We start from the raw sequence: 20552 nt of genomic DNA on the forward strand, positions 1-20552 counted from the left end.
GTAAATCGCAAGCTTTTACTTATTTTCTACCCAAACTAGCGCACTTAATTTTCTCAGTAAAGCTTTTACCTTTCATCTCCCAACCTTTCTTTATATTTTTCAGACTTTTTTCGGTTAACAATGGTGAAAACTTCCAAAACTGTTCCCCAAAAAGTTATTTCTTCTTCTTCGCAGCCGACCACCAAAGTCGAGTAGACCACTCCCGATGTGGTCTTCCTCGAGAGATCTGTTCCGGGTGCGGCTACTAATGAAATGGCTGCCGGGCCTCCATGAAAATGTTCGTCCCCGGGGGATGTTTGGTTGCGGATGACTTTAAGGTCGAAAAGCCCTCGTCGGTGGAAGGTCGATGTTAGGCGGTATCTATGTATATTTGCTCCATCACTGAAGAAGTCCTTCCTGCGATTTGAAAGGACTGCGGCTGGACGGATAAGGACATAGTAATCCTCGGGCCCGAGAAGGCCATTACTACCCATGTGGATGGGTATCTGAGTGTTTACACTTATCCCTTCACACTGGCTCGGTGGATCCGGTCATTCTGGACTTCTGTAAGACGTATGAAGTATGCCTTAGTCAGATCCACTCGTCGCTTTAGAGGATCGTAATCCTCCTCCGATACTTCGTGAACAACATTGACTCCTGTCGGTTCACCATCGATCATCTACTCCGCATGTACAGTCCCCAAATCTTCCAAGGGGGACTGATAAAACTAATACGTCGGGCTATCAAATCCACATTCTCAAGCATCGATGAGGATCGGGATCGAGGCTGGCAGGGATGCTTCGTCCAAGTGAGGACCGCAGACTTGATCCCTGCCGAGTTAAGGCAATTCCCTAAGAAGTGGAACGTTTCATATAAATACAACTTTCCTTTAAATGTCAATTTTACGTTCATCTCCTTTTTTCTCACTAGTATTTGTGGTGGTGCAGTTGTTGCTCGAGTTCCAAACGTCATTCCTCGGCTCAAGGAGTGGATCGAGGGCATTTGTTCGCATATGCCTTATTATGAGCGCTCGTGGCGCAGGCTTTCGAAGGGTTGTTGGGAGGCCCTTTCTCACGGTAAGATCTCTTTTCTGAATAAGTAGCATTAGGCTCTCCTTTTAGCATCGCATTCTCATTCCCTTTCTATTCTTTTCGTAGACTTGCCTAAGAGCATTGAGCTTAGGCCTCCAGTACGGGATGAGGACTTGTCCGTTGATCCCTACATCTCAGAACAGCTCGGGGCTACTGCAGGAGAGAAGAAGAAATGAAAGGCTCCGAGTTCCCCAAGCTCAAAGAAGATGAATCCAAGGAGAAGGTTGGCCCACAAGCCAAAGGAGAGTTCTGGCTCACGCGCACCCGACTCGGACTCACTTTTTCGGCTCAGGGATGAACCAGAGGAGAATGATATTCTTGTGGCACGTAAACCTATCTTCCCCGAAGAGCAGGTGGCTGTTGAACATGAGATTCATGAGGCCGATCTCCCTCAGATTAGGAAGTTCAATAAGGAGACTGGAGCCGCAACAAACCCAGGATTCTGTTAAAGCTTCGAAGGAGGCACCCGGTGTAATAGAAATTTCAAGATCGCCTTCTTATACCGAGTCCATGCTCGAAGAGGCTTGAACGGTGAAGGAGCGATCCAACGAAGGGGCTCATGGTGCGGACGATCCACTTCATTCTTTTTTTTAGGATGTAGACTCAGCCACTTTGGAAGACTTCATCGGGTTGGGCAACCTGGAGGTGCTGAGGAAGCAGCCATCTTCAGAAATCGGTGGGCTAAATTCGAGCCCAAAGTTGATCAACCAGTTTCCCGCCCCGAGTACGGATCCTGGCCGAAACCGGTCAATAATCATCACCGTCCAAGAGGAGGTCCGGGATCTTTCCGCCCCCGTTGGAGTAGGGAGCAACCTCCGGTGCTTGGTAACCGAAGAATACCAAACAAAAATAAATGAGGTGGATGTGTCGTGCTTGTTCAACGAAGTGCAAGATGCGCTGAATCGGGTAAGATGTCATTATACTCTTTCGTCTTCTCACTTGATTTTTAATATCTCTCTTGTCTTCTTTCTTTTATCTTTTTGTAAGCCTCGGTACTTCATCATGAAAGTTTTCTCTGGTATCGGGGGCTAAGGTCAACCAGCTCGAGGCTGAGGTCAGGAAGCTTGCCAAGAAGAGGGACATGTATAAGCTTCTCAGTGAGCAACACAAAGAAGCTGTCAAAAGTCTCTGGGACGAGTTGGATGAAACAGAGAAGGAGCATGACGACCTGGTAGAACAGGTAAAGATTTTTGAAGTTAGCGATGAGGAGTTAGCTATGGTGACTAATGGCCAAACCTCATAGGTCCATCAGAAGATTGATCGGATCGATTAACTATGGGCTGAAATGGACGAGGTCAAGGCCATGGCCAACGTTTGGAAGGGAAAAATGGATCGGCTGGCTTTGGAGAAGGAGACCGCTCGGGAACAGCTGTCATCGGTAGAAGTACAACTCTGAGTGGCAAAAAAGAAAGTTGAAGAACAGGCTCGACAAATCAAATACCTCCAGTCTCAACTGGTTCGGCCATTGCTGAATAGGATTCCCTTGGCAAGGAGCTCGAAAGAGCGAAGTCCGTGTCAGAAATAACCAGGGCTGATGCTGAAGAGATGGTGGCCCAGTATAGGGCTGATGTTGAGGCAGTCGAGGCCCGCCTAAAAGCTACTGTCGAGTATGTAAAGCAATTGTCTCGAAGGGAGACCCTCGAGGAGATCCATGCCTGAGGTTTCGACCTGTCGACCGAGATTAAAGAGGCAAAAGAGCTCGAGGCCGAGACCAAAACCGGCGACCCTGAGGATGAAGAAGACTCCAATGGCTCTGGTGACGAGGAGGGTTCTAGTGAAGATCAGGCATAGGTGCCTTAGGAATCTTTGTTTTTACACTTTGTACATTTATTTTGTTGAGGTCGTTTTCGATGGCCTATGTAAAGACCTTTTTGGAATGTATATAAGGCTTTTTTCCCTTTTGGAAATTTTCAAGTCTGTTATTTTTGGCATCCATTTTATAATTGCAAAGATTTCAATGTTTTAGCATGGAATAAAACATAGTAATAAGTTTTTGTTCAGAGGTTCGAACAAGACTTGTTCTCGATGTGAATTTTATTTGGAACTTGTGGGGGCTCGGTATGACCGGAAGCTTTCCCCAAAGTGCTTGTTTAGATGACTTTAGATTATAATTTTGCCGAGGGTACCCTTTGAACCGGTTTGAAATTTTGAAGGCCTTATATTTTGATTAAGGGCTTCGGACGTCTCCGAGTCATTTCTAGGGTGGCCGTAGCCTTTTAAGTTCAGGCATTGCCTAATAGGCTTTGTACCTCTGGGCTTCGATAGCCCGAGCTGTTCGAGCTTGTCTCGGAAGACAGTCCCCGAGTGGGGGTGGTCGTAGCCTTTTATGTTTAGACACTGCCTAATAGGCTTTTGTGCCTTCGGACTTTGATAACCCGAGCCTCCAAGTTTGTCTTGGACGACAATCCCCGAGTGAGGGTGATCTATTGGATCCAGATAGAGGTGGCCCTTGGGCTTAATATCCTTAAAGAATAAAATGTAATAGTCTTAAGGGACAAAATATGTATCTGCAAGGTAGAAACTTTCTTTCATTCATGTGCGTAATATACAGGATTGTAAGTGTGTATAAGCTTCGTGGTACATCTTAGATGGTCTACGTGGGCATAGTTCATTTGACTATTTGGATCTTACAATATATCCTATCCACCGAGCCTAGACTGCTCAAGCACAAAGTTTCCTTTCTTGCTAAAAATCATTACCCGAGGGTGATGGCCCTTAGTATTCGAGGTCGATCGCCGAGAGGGATCGGATACTGTTTATGTGACCATCGACTTCTGATTCACAACCGGTCTTTGAATCTAAGTTAGCATGATCTACTGTTGCCTCGTTAAAAACCTTGCCGGAAATCCCATTTGGGACAAAACCGATTCAAGGGAAAAAGATTGCAACGCGTTCTTTCAGGTCTAACAACTACATCATCCTTTGGCTATTGCCTGCAAGTGTTAGTCCAATTCGTAATATATGTAAGAAAAAAAATGAATGGACTCGTACCTTAGCAGTAGTATCATTTTAAGTGGGTTACGTTCCAGTTTTTCCTTAGCTGCTCATTGTTCCCTGCTTTGAGTTTGTACGATCCTTTACCGGTAATCTCGATAATTCGATATGGACCTTCCCAATTCGGTCCCATTTTCCCTTCGTTCGGGTTTCGGGTGTTTAATGTCACCGTTTTGAACACCAAGTCCCCGATATTAAAGTGTAGGAGGTTGGATCTCCGGTTGTAATATATTTCAATTCGTTGTTTTTGGGCGGCCAACCAGACGAGAGCGGCCTCGCGCCTCTCATCCAATAGTTCCAGGCTCGTGCTCATGGCTTCACCATTTGACTCTCCGATCGCATATCGGAACCTGAAATGCGACTCTCCTACCTCGACCGGTATTAAAGCTTCGGCACCGTAGACCAATGAAAAATGGGGTGGCCCCGGTACTATACTTTGAGATCGTACGGTATGCCCACAGGACATCAGGCAAATTTTCCTTCAATTTTCCTTTGGTATCGGTCAATCTCTTCTTAAGGCTTTAGAGTATGGTCTTGTTTGTAGACTCTGCCTACCCGTTCCCACTAGGGTGATAGGGTATTGACAGGATCTTATTGATCTTATGGTAAAAATTTGCTTACCTTACTGCCGATGAACTGCTTCCCGTTGTCACATACGATCTCGGATGGCATTCCGAACCGATATATTATGTGGTCCCAAATAAAATCAATAACTTCTTTTTCTCTAACTCTCTCAAATGCCTGAGCTTCAACCCATTTAGATAAATAGTCACTCATAAATAATATAAATTGAGCCTTACCGGGCGCCCAAGGCAGAGGACCGACGATGTCTATTCCCCATTTCATTAATGGCCAAGGTAACAATACCGAATGCAGTAGCTCCCTGGGCTGATGGATCATCGGTGCGTGCCTCTGACACCCGTCGCATTTTTGTACGAAATCTTTTACATCTTTGTCCATGTTGATCCGATAATAGCCGGCTCTAATTATCTTATGAACCAAAGATTTGGCATCCGAATGGTTGCTGCAGGTGCCTTCGTGAACTTCCCTCAAGACATACTCGGTGTCTCCCGGTCCCAGACATATGGCGAGTGGGCCATCGAACGTTCTTCTGAATAGGGTGTTATCTTCAAACAGGCTGAACCTGGCCGCCTTCGTGCGCAAAGCTCTCGATTCTTTAAGATCCAAGGGTAGCTTCCCGGTCTTCAAGTAATCTATATACTTGTTTCTCCATTCTGAGGTTAAGCTTGTCGATTTTATCTCGGTGTGGCCTTTTTCCACTGTCAATTTCATGAGTTATACGACCGTTCCCGAGCTGAACTCATCGTCATCAACCGACAACCCCAAGTTTGCTAGAGCATCGGCTTCGCTGTTTTGATCCCGAGGTATATGTTGTAAGGTCCACTCCTTGATTTGATGTAGTGTTACCTGTAGTTTATCCAAGTATCTTCGCATCCGTTCCTCTTTTACTTCGAACATCTCATTGACTTGATTCACCACAAGAAGGGAATCATATTTAGCTTCGATCACCTCAGCCCCCAGGATTTTAGCCAGTTCGAGACCTGCAATCATGGCCTCATACTCGGCCTCATTGTTAGTCAATTTCACAGTTCTAATAAATTGCCTAACTATGTTACCCGTGGGCGGCTTCAACACGATGCCGAGTCCGGACCCCTTTGCATTCGAAGCTCTATCCGTAAAGAGGGTCCATATCCCCGAGGAGGTCCTCGAGGTTAACAACAATTCCTTTTCGACCTTTGGTATTAAGGTCGGCGTTAAATCGGCTACGAAGTCTGCAAAAATTTGAGACTTGATTGCAGTTTGGGGACGATATTCAATATCGTACCCACTAATTTCCACGGCCCATTTGGCCAATCGTCCAGAGAGCTCAGGTTTGTGTATTATGTTCCTCAATGGGTAAGTAGTCACGATACATATGGGATGGCATTGAAAATATGGCCTTAACTTCCTAGAGGCGCTTAGCAAAGGGAGCGCCAATTTCTCCAGATGAGGATACATCGTTTCGTCCTTACCTAGAGTCCTGCTAACATAAAATATAGGGAATTATGTACCTTCTTCTTCGGATACTGCTAAGTACAGGTACAACTGCTTGTCTGCCTTTGGAGTATGAAGTAAAGGCGGACTCGAAAGGTACCGTTTGAGTTCTTCCAAAGCTTATTGGCACCTCGGGGTCCACGAGAAGTTATTCTTCTTCTTCAATAACGAGAAGAACCGATGGTTCTTATCAGAGGACCTTGAAATGAATCGACCCAAGGCTGTTATGCGCCCGGTTAGTCTTTGAACGGCCTTGACATTGTCCACCATGGTGATGTCTTCTATGGCCTTGATCTTGCCAGGATTGATCTCGATCCCCCGATTGGACACCATGAATCCAAGGAACTTCCCGGACCCGACTCCGAATTGGCATTTCTCCGGGTTCAGCTTCATATTGTATTTCTTCAGTTTGTTGAAGGTTTCCTGCAAATGTCTCAAATGGTCCTCCGCTCGTAGGGACTTAACTAATATGTCATCAATGTAAACCTCCATTGATTTTCCTATTTGCTCTTCGAATATCCGATTTACTAGGCGTTGGTAAGTGGCACAAGCATGTTTTAGTCTGAATGGCATTACGTTATAACAATAGATGTCATACTTAGTGATGAAGTATTTTCCTGGTCTCCCGGATCCATCCGGATCTAGTGGCACCCGGAATAGGCATCGAGAAAGCTGAGTATCTCATGGTCGACCGTCACATCGATCATACGAGCGATGTTAGGCAAAGGAAAAGAGTCCTTAGGGAATACCTTGTTCAAGTCTTTGTAGTCTACACACATTCTTAATTTATTTCCCATTTTAGGCACTACGAATACGTATTCTAACCAGTCCAGGTATTTAACTTCCCGAATGAAACCTATTTTAAGGAGTTTGGATACCTCGTCTTTTATGGATGCGTACTTGACTTCGGAATGAGGCCTCTTCTTCTGTTTAACTGGATGAAACTTCTGATCTAAGATCAACTTATGAGTACTAATTTCCGGCGAGATCCCTATCATGTCAAGATGGGACCAAGCAAAATAATCTATGTTAGCTATAAGAAATTCAATGAGGTTTTTCCTGCGCTCGGGAGTAAGCCCCGAGCCCGGGTATACCTTTCGATCGAGTAGGTGCTCGATCAATATGACTTGCTCCAGCTCCTCAACCGTTGACTTGGTGGAATCGGAATCGTCAAGGGCTATGAAAGACCTGGGGACTCCGTAATCGTCATCCTCGCTCGTCCCTTACTTTTATGGTTTGATCAAGGCTGGTGTCGGTGTCAATGATTTCTATTTGGTTTATTCCTTGGAGACCTAACTCGGGTTCTTCGATGTCGAGAGCACGGATATTGGGATCACCTCATCGATGGCGAACATTTCTTTTGCGACTGACTGCTCTCCGTAAACCGTTTTGATCCCTCCCGGTGCAGGGAATTTCAACGCCTAATGTAGTGTCGAGGGTACTACCCTCATGTTGTGAATCCATGGCCTCCCGAATAGAGCATTGTATCTCATATCTCCTTCGATCACGTAGAACTTTGTTTTTTGAACGGTTCCCGTAGTGTTTACCGGTAGGGTTATCTCCCCTTTACTGGTCTCACGTGCCATGTTAAAGCCATTTAAAACTCGGACTGCAGGCACAATTTGGTCTTGTAGACCCAGGTGTTCCACGACCCTTGATCTGATGATATTAGCCGAGCTACCTGGATAAATCAACACATGCTTAACTCGAGATTTATTTATGAGTACAAATATTACCAGTGCATCGTTGTGTGGTTGTACGATGCCTTAAGCGTCCTCATCATTGAAAGTTATGGTCCCCTACGGTACATAATCTCGAGTCTGTTTTTCCCTTATAATGGACACTTTAGTGCGCTTTAAGATCAGCCCCTGGGGGAAGTCAACCCCACCAATGATCATGTTAATAACATGCTGAGGTTCCTCTTGCTCGATCTTCTTGTTAGAGTCCTTATTCCTGAAGTGATTTTTGACTCGATCACTCAGAAACTCTAAGAGGTGTCTGTTGTTGAAAAACCGGGATACTTCCTCTCTCAGTTGTCGCCAGTCTTCATTTTTGTGACCGTGAGTGTCATGATATTTACACATTAGGTTGGGGTCCATTTGGGCAAGATCAGATTGCAATAGTCGAGGCCACTTGGTATCTTTGATGCGTCAGATGGCTGATACGATGGCGACATGGTCGACATTGAAGTTGTACTCCGATAACCTTGGTGCTTCCTTAGACTCGATGGGTCAGTCAAAATTGCTTTTGCTCATGAGTCCCTGGTTATTATGATCTCGGTCGCTCCTTCTTTCACTTCTCACAGAGTTGTGTACTGACCTATTTCCCCTTCGATCTTCATTGTATAGTTGATACCGGTCTATTCGATCCTGGTTCACGATCAATGTCTCTTTTGGATCTGTCACCAGCTCTGACGGGATAAATGGACCCAAAAGGGGCCCCGAGCTGATCGTCTTCGACCCTGATTTTTTATTAGTACCGGTTATGGACGCCGGCCCAAGTTACTGCCGGGTATTCTATCAGATTTTGCTTCAACTATTGTGAAGCCAATGAGCTTCGGGGATTGAGTCCTTGAGTGAAGGCATGAACGGCCCAATCATCAGTGACCGGAGGCAGGTCTATCTGTTCCATTTGAAACCTCGATACAAATTCCCTAAGCATCTCGTTATCTCTTTGCTTTACCTTGAAAAGGTCTGATTTCCTTGTCTCGGCCTTGATGGCCCCGGCCTGCTCTTTTACAAAGACATCTGCAAGCATAGAAAACGAGTCAATAGAATTAGGGGGTAAGTTGCGATACCATATCATAGCTCCTTTCGACAAGGTCTCTCTGAACTGTTTTAGCAGAACGGATTCGATTTCATCATCTTCCAAGTTGTTTTCCTAGATGGTGCACGTATAAGAGGTCACATGTTCGTTTGGATCGGTTGTCCCATTATACTTCGGAATGTCTGGCATACGGAACTTATTTGGGATCGGCTTCGGAGCTGCGCTCAGAGGGAATGATTTTTTGACAAATTTGTTGGAATCCAGGCCCTTCAGTATCGATGGTGCTCTCGGGATTTGATCGACCCTGGAGTTATAGGTCTCCATTTTTTTGTCGTTGGCTTCAATTTTCTTTTCTCCTAATTCTACCCGTTTTGTCAGTTCCTCGAGCATCTTTATTATCTTGGGGTTGGTACCGGGTTCTTCTTCACCCGGCCTTTCTATGGTCGGTTCATTTCTGTGGGCATTTTCCCTGGACAGTTTGGGCTCACCTCTGCTGGGAGCGCGGCTTTGGTTCTACAACTGGGCTATCGCTGCCTATTGAGCCTATAATATTTCGAAGATCAGGCGCAAGTTTATCCTATTACCTTCGTCGTCATGTGTATTCCGGGCTATCGACTAGGCTCCGCCTCGAACACTGTTTTCGGGGTCAGTAGGCAAGTTTGCTTCGATAGCTACGTGTGAGTTAGCATCGATTGGATCAACGACTGGATTATGTTGGGGTCAGCTGGGGGCATCTCGTTTCTGGGTACCAAGTTATTTTTCTCGCCATGGTGGCCGGACTCAGCATCCACGTTCAGATGGGCAGATTGGGAGTTCGACATTTTTAGTTTTGACCTGAAATTAAAAGCTCAAAGAATAAGTGTAAAATAGAGTGTGTTATGGAAATTTTTATCAAATTGTCACTATTATCCTTAGCCCCACGGTGGGCGCCAAACTATTTACCCTCAAAATCAGATAACAATTAAATCTGTAAGTAGTTTTAAGGATACGTGGGTTATTTCAATACAAACGATACGTTGTGTTAGATTAAACAGATAAATGACGTAATAAATTGTCAAACCAATCAAGATAAGTGATCCCAGACTTAGTAACAGCTTAATGAAATGCTTGCCTTCAATCTAGGGCTCATGTTACTAATGATTCGATGAACAAAAGTAAGAACGTTGAATAACAAAGAAAATAAGAGTATCTTGCCTTGATGTGCATGTTACAATGTCCAATGAATAATCAGACCCCCTTTATATAATAGGAGAGTTTTACCCTAAGTACAATTTCATAAAAGGTAAAAATCATCTGTTTAACTAATCACTGGTTCTCTGCCGATACTTACCGAGATTCACGCTGTGACATCCGGTTGGTCACGGATATCACGGCCTTTTGTTAGTCGTGCTCGGTTATATGGTAATGCTCTCCGAGGCCTTTGGGATTCTAATTGAACATGGGGGTCATGGCCCTGATACTCCCGAGGGTAGGCATTTTGCCCGGACCCCGGCTCGAGTGGCTCCTTCCCTAGATTTAGGTTCCTTACCGTCACGTCTCCCGCTCTGTTTACTTCATCGGAAACCGAGGCGTCTCATGGGCTCGATTTTACCCATATACATTATTATTTCTGCTCTTCCCTTGTCACATGTGCTGTGAAAATGAATTTATCTTTCTATGTTATAACAAAAATAATTCTATGTTTGTTCATATTTATTATTTCATCAAATATAGTTCTTGGATCAACCAATTGTACACATTCTTGTGGCAATAAATTTCTTCAATATCCTTTTGATTTTTCTTCAGGCTGTCCAATTCAATTGAATTGTACCTCAAATGGGGCAATGGTCATTAACAAATTCCCAGTTTAGGCCATAACTTCTGAAACCATTTTAATTAATCTTTTAGCCAAATGTAGCCGTCCAATTGCTGCAATTCACAATCTTTTTAGCTCAAATTACGCACCCACTTCACGTAATGGAATACTTATTCAAAACTGCAGTTTTTCGCAGTCTAGTTGTTTGATACCTTCTACTATGATTCAAACTCATTTTGAGCTTCTTGATTGTGAGAAAGAAAATATGAGTTGTTATTCTGAACCAAATAGTGAGAGTAATTTTATTGACTTGAGGAATTTGTGAAGAACAGGTTGCCACTCTTTGTTTTCTGCAATATAAGTGGAGTAAACGTTGAATAGCTCGGTAGTTTCTTTGGATGTTCAAGTGGTTCAATTGGGGTGGTGGCTTAAAGGAAATTGCCAGTGCTCTTCTAAAGCAAATTTCATGGTAACGCTAAAGTTGGTAGTACTCAATTTACCAAGTTTCACCGCTAAATATGGATAGCGTTTTTTGGTTTACCGCCTGATTTTCAGTCACCACTTTGAGGTCCTACTAAATCGAATTCCAAGGCCGGCTCTAATATTATAAGAGGTAAGGCTTATGCCTTAGGCCCCAAATTTGGGGGGTCTATTTTTAAGAAATAATAGGTTTATAGGCCAATTTGAATGAGAACTACATAGAGTATTGCTCCAGCTCGTCGCAATTCATCACTGCCGGCTGGATTTTCGTTAACTTCAAGGGTTGTAATCCAGGTCCTATTGTTCCTCTCTTGTCTTGATATTTTAATAGTTTGATATTTTAGCGTAATTGTATCTCCCTGTCTGCCTATTTTGTTCTTGAATCTTTAGTTAGTATTTGTCCTAGCATTGAAAAATTAATTGCATTAGTGATAGTTTTGCCTACTTACTTATATTGTTATATACTTGTTTACATCTTTATTTTAAATCTTTATTTGAAATATCCCCTAGTATTTTTGTTCTAATTTTGCACATTTTCTTTGAGACCTTTAGTTGTAGATTATAGCCCCTTTTAGCTCTGGTATTGTATTTCTTCGCCTAATTTTCTATTCTTTATTTGTAGATTATAGTTCCTTTGTTTTATTTCTTCTACTATTTTTCTATCCTTTAGTTATAGATTATAGTTCCTTTAGTTCCTTTATTTTATTTCTTCACCTGCTTTTCTGACCTTTAGTTGTAGATTATATTTCCCGTTAGTTCCTTTATTTTATTTCTTCACCTGTTTTGCGACCTTTAGTAGTAGATTATATTTCGGTAATTCATTTTATTTTTGACGCTTGTTTTCGGGATAGTGCATGTGTAGTGACTCCTAGATTATAGTAGCTTTGGTGAACGATGGTAGGGTAAGGTCTTGTCCTCGGGGGTGTCAGCACGGGGAGGGGGTAAGGGGTAAGAGGGCTAAGGGAGCTACTAGGTGGAGAGTGGGGTCTTGGAACATAGGTATTGTGACTGAAAAATCTGTAGAGTTAGCGAAGATTCTCGAAAAAAGGAAGATTAATATAGCTTGTGTATAGGAGACTAGGTGGGTAAGAGATAAGGTGCGAGATGTGGGCAATTTCAAACTTTAGTATTCTGGGATGGTGGGGGAAGGAGGTATCTTGGTTGATAAGGACCTTCGTGATCTAATGGTGGAGGTTAGGAGGGTGAATGACATGCTAATGACTATTAAGCTAGTTGTGAGAGATTTTACTTTGAACATAATCAGTGCGTACGCACCCCAAGAAGACTTGGATGAGGAAGTCAAGAGGCATTTTTGGGAAGATTTGGAAGAGATGGTGTGTGGTATCCCGCATGCCGAGAAGCTTTACATAGGAGGAAATTTCAACGGCCACATTGGAGCGTCACCTTGGGGGTATGATGATGTGCATGGTGGCTTTGGTTTTGGAGATAGAAACCGAGGAAGAACGTCTCTGCTGGACTTCGCTAGAGCATATGATTTGGTGATAGCAAACTCGAGTTTCCCGAAGAAGAGGGAGCACTTAGTCATCTTTCGGAGTTCGGTGATCGAGACTCAGATTGATTATTTACTCTGCAGGAAGTCCGATAGAGGTCTTTGCACGGATTGCAAGGTCATCCCGAGTAAGAACCTCTCGACCCTTCATAGGCTCCTGGTCATGGACCTTGAGATTACGAGGAAGAGAAGGAAGAGGGCGATGTATAGCCAATATAAGATCAAGTGGGGATCCTTGATGAAAGTTAAAGTACAGGAATTGGGGGTCAAGATGGTGGCTATGGGGACTTGGAGGAGTAGTGGGGACGCAAGCTCTATGTAGATCATGATTGCATAGTACATTAGGGAAGCCGCGAGAGAGGTATTAGGCATCTCAAAGGGTTATTCTAGTGGTCAAAAAGGATACTGGTGGTGGAATGGAGAGGTGCAAAGAAAAGTGGAAACCAAGAAAGCAACGTATCTGAAGCTAGTGAAAAGTGTAGAGGAGGAGGAAAAGAGAGCGAATATGGAGCATTATAAGTTGGCTATGAAAGAGGCAAAACTAGTAGTTACGGCGGCCAAGACTGCAGCTTTTAGTCGTTTGTATGAGGAACTCGAGAGCAGAGGTGGGGATAAGAGGTTGTTCAGGTTAGCCAAGGCGCGAGAAAGGAAGGCGCATGACTTGGACCAAGTGAAGTGCATCAAGGACGAAGAAGGTAGAGTTTTGTTGGATCAAGGGCATATCCGTCGGAGATGGCAGACCTACTTCTATAGTCTCTTGAATGAGGAGAGGAACAGAAGTATTGTACTGGGTGATTTGGAACTCTCCGGGAGTCATTGTGACTTTGGGTATTGTAGGCGAATTAAAGTTGATGAAATTGAGGTAGATATGTGTAAGATGAGTAGGGGCAAAGCGACCGGGCTGGATGAAATCCCGGTGGAGTCTTGGAAGAGTGCGGGCAAGGCAGGCTTGGAATGCCTCACTAGGATATTTAATGTCATTTTTAGAATGAAGAAAATGCCCGAAGAGTAGAGGAGGAGCATGATGGTTCCTGTATACAAGAACAAGGGTGATATCCAAAATCGCAATAACTATCGGAGTATCAAGCTGTTTAGCCATACTATGAAAGTCTGGGAGCGAGTGATAGAGCTAAGGGTGGGGAGGAGGGGGATGAGGAGATTGATGAAGATGTCGCACATCGTATTGGGGCGGGATGGATGAAATGGAGACTCACTTCCGGTGTTTTGTGTGACATGAAGGTGCCACCGAAACTTAAGGGTAAGTTCTATAGAGTGGTGGTCAGACCAACGATATTGTATGGGGCTGAGTGTTGGCCAGTCAAGATTGCTCATATCCAAAAGATGAAGGTACCAGAGATGAGGATGTTGAGATAGATGTGCGATCACACCAGGTTATATAGGATCATAAATGTGGTTATTCGCGACAAGGTAGGCATGGACCCTATTGAGGACAAGATGCGGGAAGTGCGGCTTAGGTGGTTTGGTCATGTGAGGAGGAGGAAGAGGAGGAGGAGGAGGAGCACAGACGCCCCGGTGAGGAAGTGTGAGAGGTTGACGTTGGAGGGCCTACGGAGAGGTAAAGGTAGGCCAAAGAAGAGGAGGTGATTAGGCAAGACATGGCGCAGCTTCAACTGACCGAGGACATGACCCTTGATAGGAAGTTATGGAGGTTGAGGATTAGGGTAGTAGGGTAGGTAGTCTAGAGTGTTCATAATAGTAGTATTGGCATGCAGTCTCGCTTTCTGTTGGTAGTAGGTTTCTGTTATTTTCTTTCAATCACCTTACTATCTTGTTATTTTTATTCTGTTTTTATATGGCTTTTTGGTACTGTCCCTTCTTGTCTATATTTTCATTAATGTGGTGCTTATGCTTTCCTGGGGCGAGGGTCTATTGGAAACAGCCTCCCTATCCTCACAAGGTAGGGGTAAGGTCTTCATACACATTACCCTCTCAAGACCCCACGGTGTGGGATAATCTGATATGTTGTTGTTGTAATAGGTTTATAGGTATTTAAAAAATAATATTTAGTACCTCTAATACAGAAGTAGAGTTTTTAATATAAAAGGAAAGAAAGTGCTTTATATATATATATATATATATATATATATATATATATATATATATATATATAAAGTAATAATTTGATTTACTTAAAAATGGGTAGATGAATAGTTTTTCAACGTTCCAATTTTTGACTTTTTGTTCCTTTATTAGATAACGTGTAAATAATTTACTCTCCCTTTTCTTAATTTGTTCAAGTCAATCTTTCTTTTTCCAAATTTCTTCATATTTGAAAAACCCTACATATTTTTTAGCTTTCTCCTTATTATTCTTACTCACATTCTTTCTCCAAGATTTTATTAGTTTAAGTATTCAACAATATCTTTAATCTTCCAATAGTTATACACTTCTATTGCTCTATAATTGTCACGACCCAAAATTCTCACCTTCAGGATCGTGATGGCACCTAACATTTCACTTGGTAGACAAGCCAACGTGAAAATAATCTTAATTATTTTTAAGCAAATTTAATTAAATAGAAGTCAAATTACTGAAATAAAGTGCGGAAGACCATAAATACCGAATTATCAAAATACATCTCTGAATCTGGTGTCACAAGTGCACGAACTACTAGGATAATACAAATAAAGGTCTGAATAAAATTCAAGTTGTTTGATAGATAATACACAACTGAGATAAAATAGAAAGGGACTTCAGAACTACGAACGATGTGCAGTTATACCTCAAGTCTCTTCTGAATAGCTGAATCCGAGCACGTCTATGGTACGCTACTGGGACCAACTTCAAAATTTGTACAAGAAGTGCAGAGTGTAGTATCAGTACAACCGACCTCATGTACTGGTAAGTGCCGAGCCTAACCTCGACGAAGTAGTGACAAGGCTATGACAAGACACGTACATAATCAACCTGTACAAGTATATACAAATACAAAGTAACAATAATACAATAAATAACAATTTATCAATTGGGAGAGAACATGCTAAGAGGAATGATATAATAATTTCAGCAGAAGAAGTGTCACTTAGCAGCCAATTAATTCATCAACAATAAAATGAGCAAATGATAATATGAAAGTGGCACGGCACCACCCTTCGTACTTTTACTCTCATTTGACACGGCATCACCCTTCATGCTTTTACACTCTCTGAAAATGACATGGCATCTCCCTTCATGCTTTTACACTCACAAATGGCACGGCAACACCCTTCGTTCTTTTACACTCACAAATGGCATGGCAACATCCTTTGTGCTTTTATACTCTTCCTTACCATGACAATGATATTATGAATAATTAAAATGGCACGGCATCACCCTTCGTGCTTTTACACTCTTCCTTACCATGAAAATAATAATATAAATTCGGAAGAGTATTTAAATGCGGGGATATACACTTATCAATCAATTCAATATCAGAATACCGACTTCACCTTCCAAAATATTCAACAATAATTAAATGAATAATAGTTTCACGACTAATGATCAAATAATCAACAATAAACTTAACCAGGAATATCTTATTCAAATAGACAATTATTCACAATAAAAAAATTCCACCCGCATGCTTTGACTCAACCACAATGCATAAGTACTCGTCACCTCACTTATACATTATACCCGCACATTAAATCATGTAGCAAATAGACAAATAAGTCCTACTCCCTCAAGCCAAGGTTAACCACAACACTTACCTCGCTTGCAACCAAATTCAAGAATCCAATAAACCTTTGCCTCGCGAATTCGTGTCCGAAATCTTCAAATCTAGTCATAATCAATTCACTATACTCAATACAAATCGTAGGAATTAATTCCATATGAATTTACTAATTTTTCAGATTAAAATTTGAAATTCATCTCAAATATTATCAGTAGGGCCCACGTCTCGAATCTCAGAAAAACTAACGGAATCCGAACACACGTTCCGAGACGAGTCCAACCATACAAAAATTATCAAATTCCGATATCAAATGGACCTTCAAATTCTAATTTTTTGTTTTTGCAAAGTTTTACAAAAATTTCAATTTCTTCCATCTAAATCCGAAATAAATGATGAATATAGGCATGGATTTATGAAATATAATCACTTTTGGTTATAGAACACTTACCCAATTCAAAGTCGTGAAATATCCCCTTGGAATCGCCTAAATCCGAGACTCAAAACTCAAAAATGAACCTGTACAAGTATATACAAATACAAAGTAACAATAATACAATAAATAACAATTTAGCAATTGGGAGGAACATGCTAAGGGGAATGATATAATAATTTTAGCAGGAGAAGTGTCACTTAGCAGCCAATTAATTCATCAACAATAAAATGAGCAAATGACAATATGAAAGTGGCATGGCACCACCCTTCGTGCTTTTACACTCTCTAAAAATGACACGGCATCATCCTTCGTGCTTTTACACTCACAAATGGCACGGCAACACCCTTCGTGCTTTTACACTCTTCTTTACCATGACAATGATATTATGAATAATTAAAATGGCATGGCATCACCCTTCGTGCTTTTACACTCTTCCTTACCAGGAAAATAATAATATAAATTCGGATGAGTATTTAAATGCGGGGATATACACTTATCAATCAATTCAATACCAGAATACCGACTTCACCTTTCAAAATATTCAACAATAATTAAATGAATAATAGTTTCACGACTAATGATCAAATAATCAACAATAAACTTAAGCAGAAATATCTTATTTAAATAGACAATTATTCACAATAAGCAAATTCCACCCGCATGCTTTGACTCAACCACAATGCATAAGTACTCATCACCTCACTTATACATTGTACCCGCACATTAAATCATGTAGCAAATAGACAAATAAGTCCTACTCCCTCAAATCAAGGTTAACCATAACACTTACCTCGCTTGCAACCAAATTCAAGAATCCAATAAACCTTTGCCTCGTGAATTCGTATCCGAAATCTTCAAATCTAGTCATAATCAATTCACTATACTCAATACAAATCGTAGGAATTAATTCCATATGAATTTATTAATTTTTCAGATTAAAATTCGAAATTCATCTCAAATATTATCAGTGGGACCCACGTCTCGACTCTCAGAAAAACTTACAAAATTCGAACACTTGTTCCGAGACGAGTCCAACCATACAAAAATTACCAAATTTCGATGTCAAATGGATTTTCAAATCTTAATTTTTCATTTTTGGAAAGTTTTACAAAAATTCCAATTTCTTCCATCTAAATCCGAAATAAATGATGAATATAGACATGGATTTATGAAATATAATCACTTTTGGTTATAGAACACTTACCTAATTCAAAGTCGTGAAAAATCCCCTTGGAATCGCCTAAATCCGAGACAAATGAGTAAAAATAGCTAACTTCCGATTTTATGGGTTCTGTCTAAGCCTTTCCGCATCTGCAGACGCTTGACCGCATCTGCGATTTTCGCTTTTGCGGATCTGGGGCTGCTTCTGCGGGATGGGGTGCTTCTGTGGACAAGAAGCCGCTTCTGCGAACAAGAAGCCGCTTCTGCGGCTTCGCAGATGCAACAAAAGTTCCGCAGCTGCGCACACTGCCCAACCCCTTCCCTTTCGCTTCTGCGAGGAAAAACTCGCTTCTGCGGTCTAAAATCCGCATGTGCAATTACTCTAGAAGGCCAAAATTTTAAATTTTTCCTTAAGTTCAAATTTTGATCCGTTAACCATCCGAAATCCATCCGAGAACTAACAAGTTCTAAAACATAACACGGACTTACTCAGGGTCTCAAATCACCTCAAACAACATCAAAATTATAATTCACACCTCGATTCGAACTTTTAAATTTTCAAACTTTTCAATTTACAAATCTTGTGCCGAAACATGTTAAATGAATCCGGAATGACTTCAAATTTGGCACACAAGTCATAAATGACATAACGGAGCTATTCAAATTTCCAGAATCGGATTCCGTCGACAAATCTGCGAATCTAGAAATTCATTTCTAGTTTCCGTTAAATGGTCATAACTTGAGTTAGGGGCCTCTAAATTAAATTTCGGGCATACGCCCAAGTCTCAAATCACGATACGGACCTACCGGAACTGTGAATCCTGATCCGGATCCGTTTGCTCAAAATATTGACCAAAGTCAACCTAGTTGAGTGTTAAGGCTCTATTTCACATTTTAATCAGTTTTCATATAAAAACTTTCTGAAAAATTAAATGGATTGTGCACGCAAGTCGAGGAATGATAAATAGTGCTTTTCGAGGTCTTAGAACACAGAATTACTTGTTAAATTTAAAGATAACCTTTTGGGTCATCACAATAGTATCTTATCTAGAATCAACAATATCTCAAGAAAGATTAAATGAGTCGTCTATAATATCAATTGAAAAAGAATTATTAGAAAAAATCAATTATAAAAAAGATTATTAACAACTTTATATCTTAAAAAGTTAGAAGATTAGATTTTAAATAAAAATATATCTTATAACTTCCTTTAAAAAATTTAGGCATCATATTAAATTTTGGCCTTAGGGGGCATGTGTTTGAGTCGCCCTGTCGAATTCGCATCGTGTTAGGCCTATTTTAGGGGAAAATATTCCTTAAAAAGATCTCTTTCATTCTTATGACTTAAATCGAGACCTCTAGTTAAAAGGTGGAAGTATCTCATACCATGCATTCCACCACAAGCTTCGTAGTAAATATGGATATCATTTACAAAGAATCTAATAAGCAAACACCTTGCGTTCATCTTGCTAGTTACGATCTTGCAGATATAATTTTATAAATTATAAATTGATAACTGGAATTTTGCAGAATAGGCCATAATTAAGCAGTATACTAAAGTCGTTTCTAAAAGAAGTAAAAGTTTCTTGCTTTTGTGTCTCTCTCAAAGTTACTTTTTGCAATTCTTATCCGTTCCAAAAGGCAAGAAATTTAAATATTCAGGAGCACGTGCATCATTTTCTTCTTAATTAGTTCGTTTTTAAACTTCTTTTCATCGTTGATTTAGTTGTGGAATCTATGAGCTCTATTATGAAATATAGATTAAACTTAAATATTAGCTCCACTAGCATCTTTCTGTTATTATTCTTCACCTTTGATTTAATTTCTAAACCATCTTTCACTTATATTCTGGATCGAGAGAATCTAGATCTCTGCTACATCTCTTTTATTTCGTATCATTCAATATTTATACTGTGCATGAATTCAATGTTCTAACATGGAAATTGAGTTATCATAATAACGTGCTGAAGAAGAACAATTGAAAAAAAGAAGATAAATGAATATTGTACCTTCTGGAGGAATCCATCCTCTACTGGATAAATGAACTTTTGCTGTATGTGCTTTGGACGGCTGGAGGATTTCCTTAAAAAATAGCAAAGGGAAAGTTGTGTGTGAATATGCGAAGGAAAGTTTCTAACCCAAACAATAAGAAATTTCAGAATGTATGGAGAAAAAAGCAGAGATTCCATATTGTATGAGAAAGTTCAAAATTGAGCTAAACTTACATAAGTTATGGAGATTATTTATTTTCAGTAGCCGACAAAATTTATAAAATTTATATTTTTTTTATATAACATACAGAAATATATCTATATACAAAAAATATAAAAAAATATATTTTTTCAGCTATTATTTTTAGAGTGGCTATACAGTGTCATTTTTTTATTAATATCTGAAAATTTACATAACGGGCCGGGTTAACAAACATTGGGATTGAAATATGTTATGCTGCGCGAGGCGGGGCGAAGCGGGTTGAAAACAAAAAATTATGTTATGCATTGCGAGACGGGTTGAAATATCAACGGGTTGAGATTGAACCTGCACCGCAATCACCCCGCCCTGCCTCACCCCGCCCCACCCCATTGCCATCTCTAGTTTTAGGTAACTTAATG

The 20552-nt window shown here is 41.0% G+C and overlaps 1 protein-coding gene and 1 long non-coding RNA gene across 4 annotated transcripts; one reads left to right on the forward strand and one right to left on the reverse strand.

The window, feature by feature from the left end:
• Positions 1-12296: 12296 nt before the first annotated feature.
• Positions 12297-13682, forward strand: LOC138910496 (uncharacterized). The gene is made up of 2 exons (XM_070201738.1): positions 12297-12920; positions 13008-13682. The coding sequence occupies exons 1-2, from the start codon at positions 12297-12299 to the stop codon at positions 13680-13682; spliced, it is 1299 nt and encodes a 432-aa protein (XP_070057839.1).
• Positions 13683-15218: 1536 nt separating this feature from the next.
• LOC138909099 (uncharacterized) lies at positions 15219-20137 on the reverse strand. 3 transcript variants are annotated; one of them, XR_011415620.1, is made up of 4 exons: positions 19950-20137; positions 17570-17639; positions 16795-16862; positions 15219-16450 (listed from the first exon to the last, which is right to left on the reverse strand). It is a non-coding gene; the product is annotated as an uncharacterized lncRNA (long non-coding RNA). The 3 variants fall into 3 exon arrangements; XR_011415621.1 differs by having other exon boundaries at positions 15219-15598; positions 16381-16450; positions 16795-17639; XR_011415619.1 differs by having other exon boundaries at positions 16795-17639.
• Positions 20138-20552: the final 415 nt, after the last annotated feature.

The sequence above is a fragment of the Nicotiana tomentosiformis genome, chromosome 4, assembly GCF_000390325.3.
Source record: "Nicotiana tomentosiformis chromosome 4, ASM39032v3, whole genome shotgun sequence".
Classification (NCBI taxonomy): Eukaryota; Viridiplantae; Streptophyta; class Magnoliopsida; order Solanales; family Solanaceae; genus Nicotiana; species Nicotiana tomentosiformis.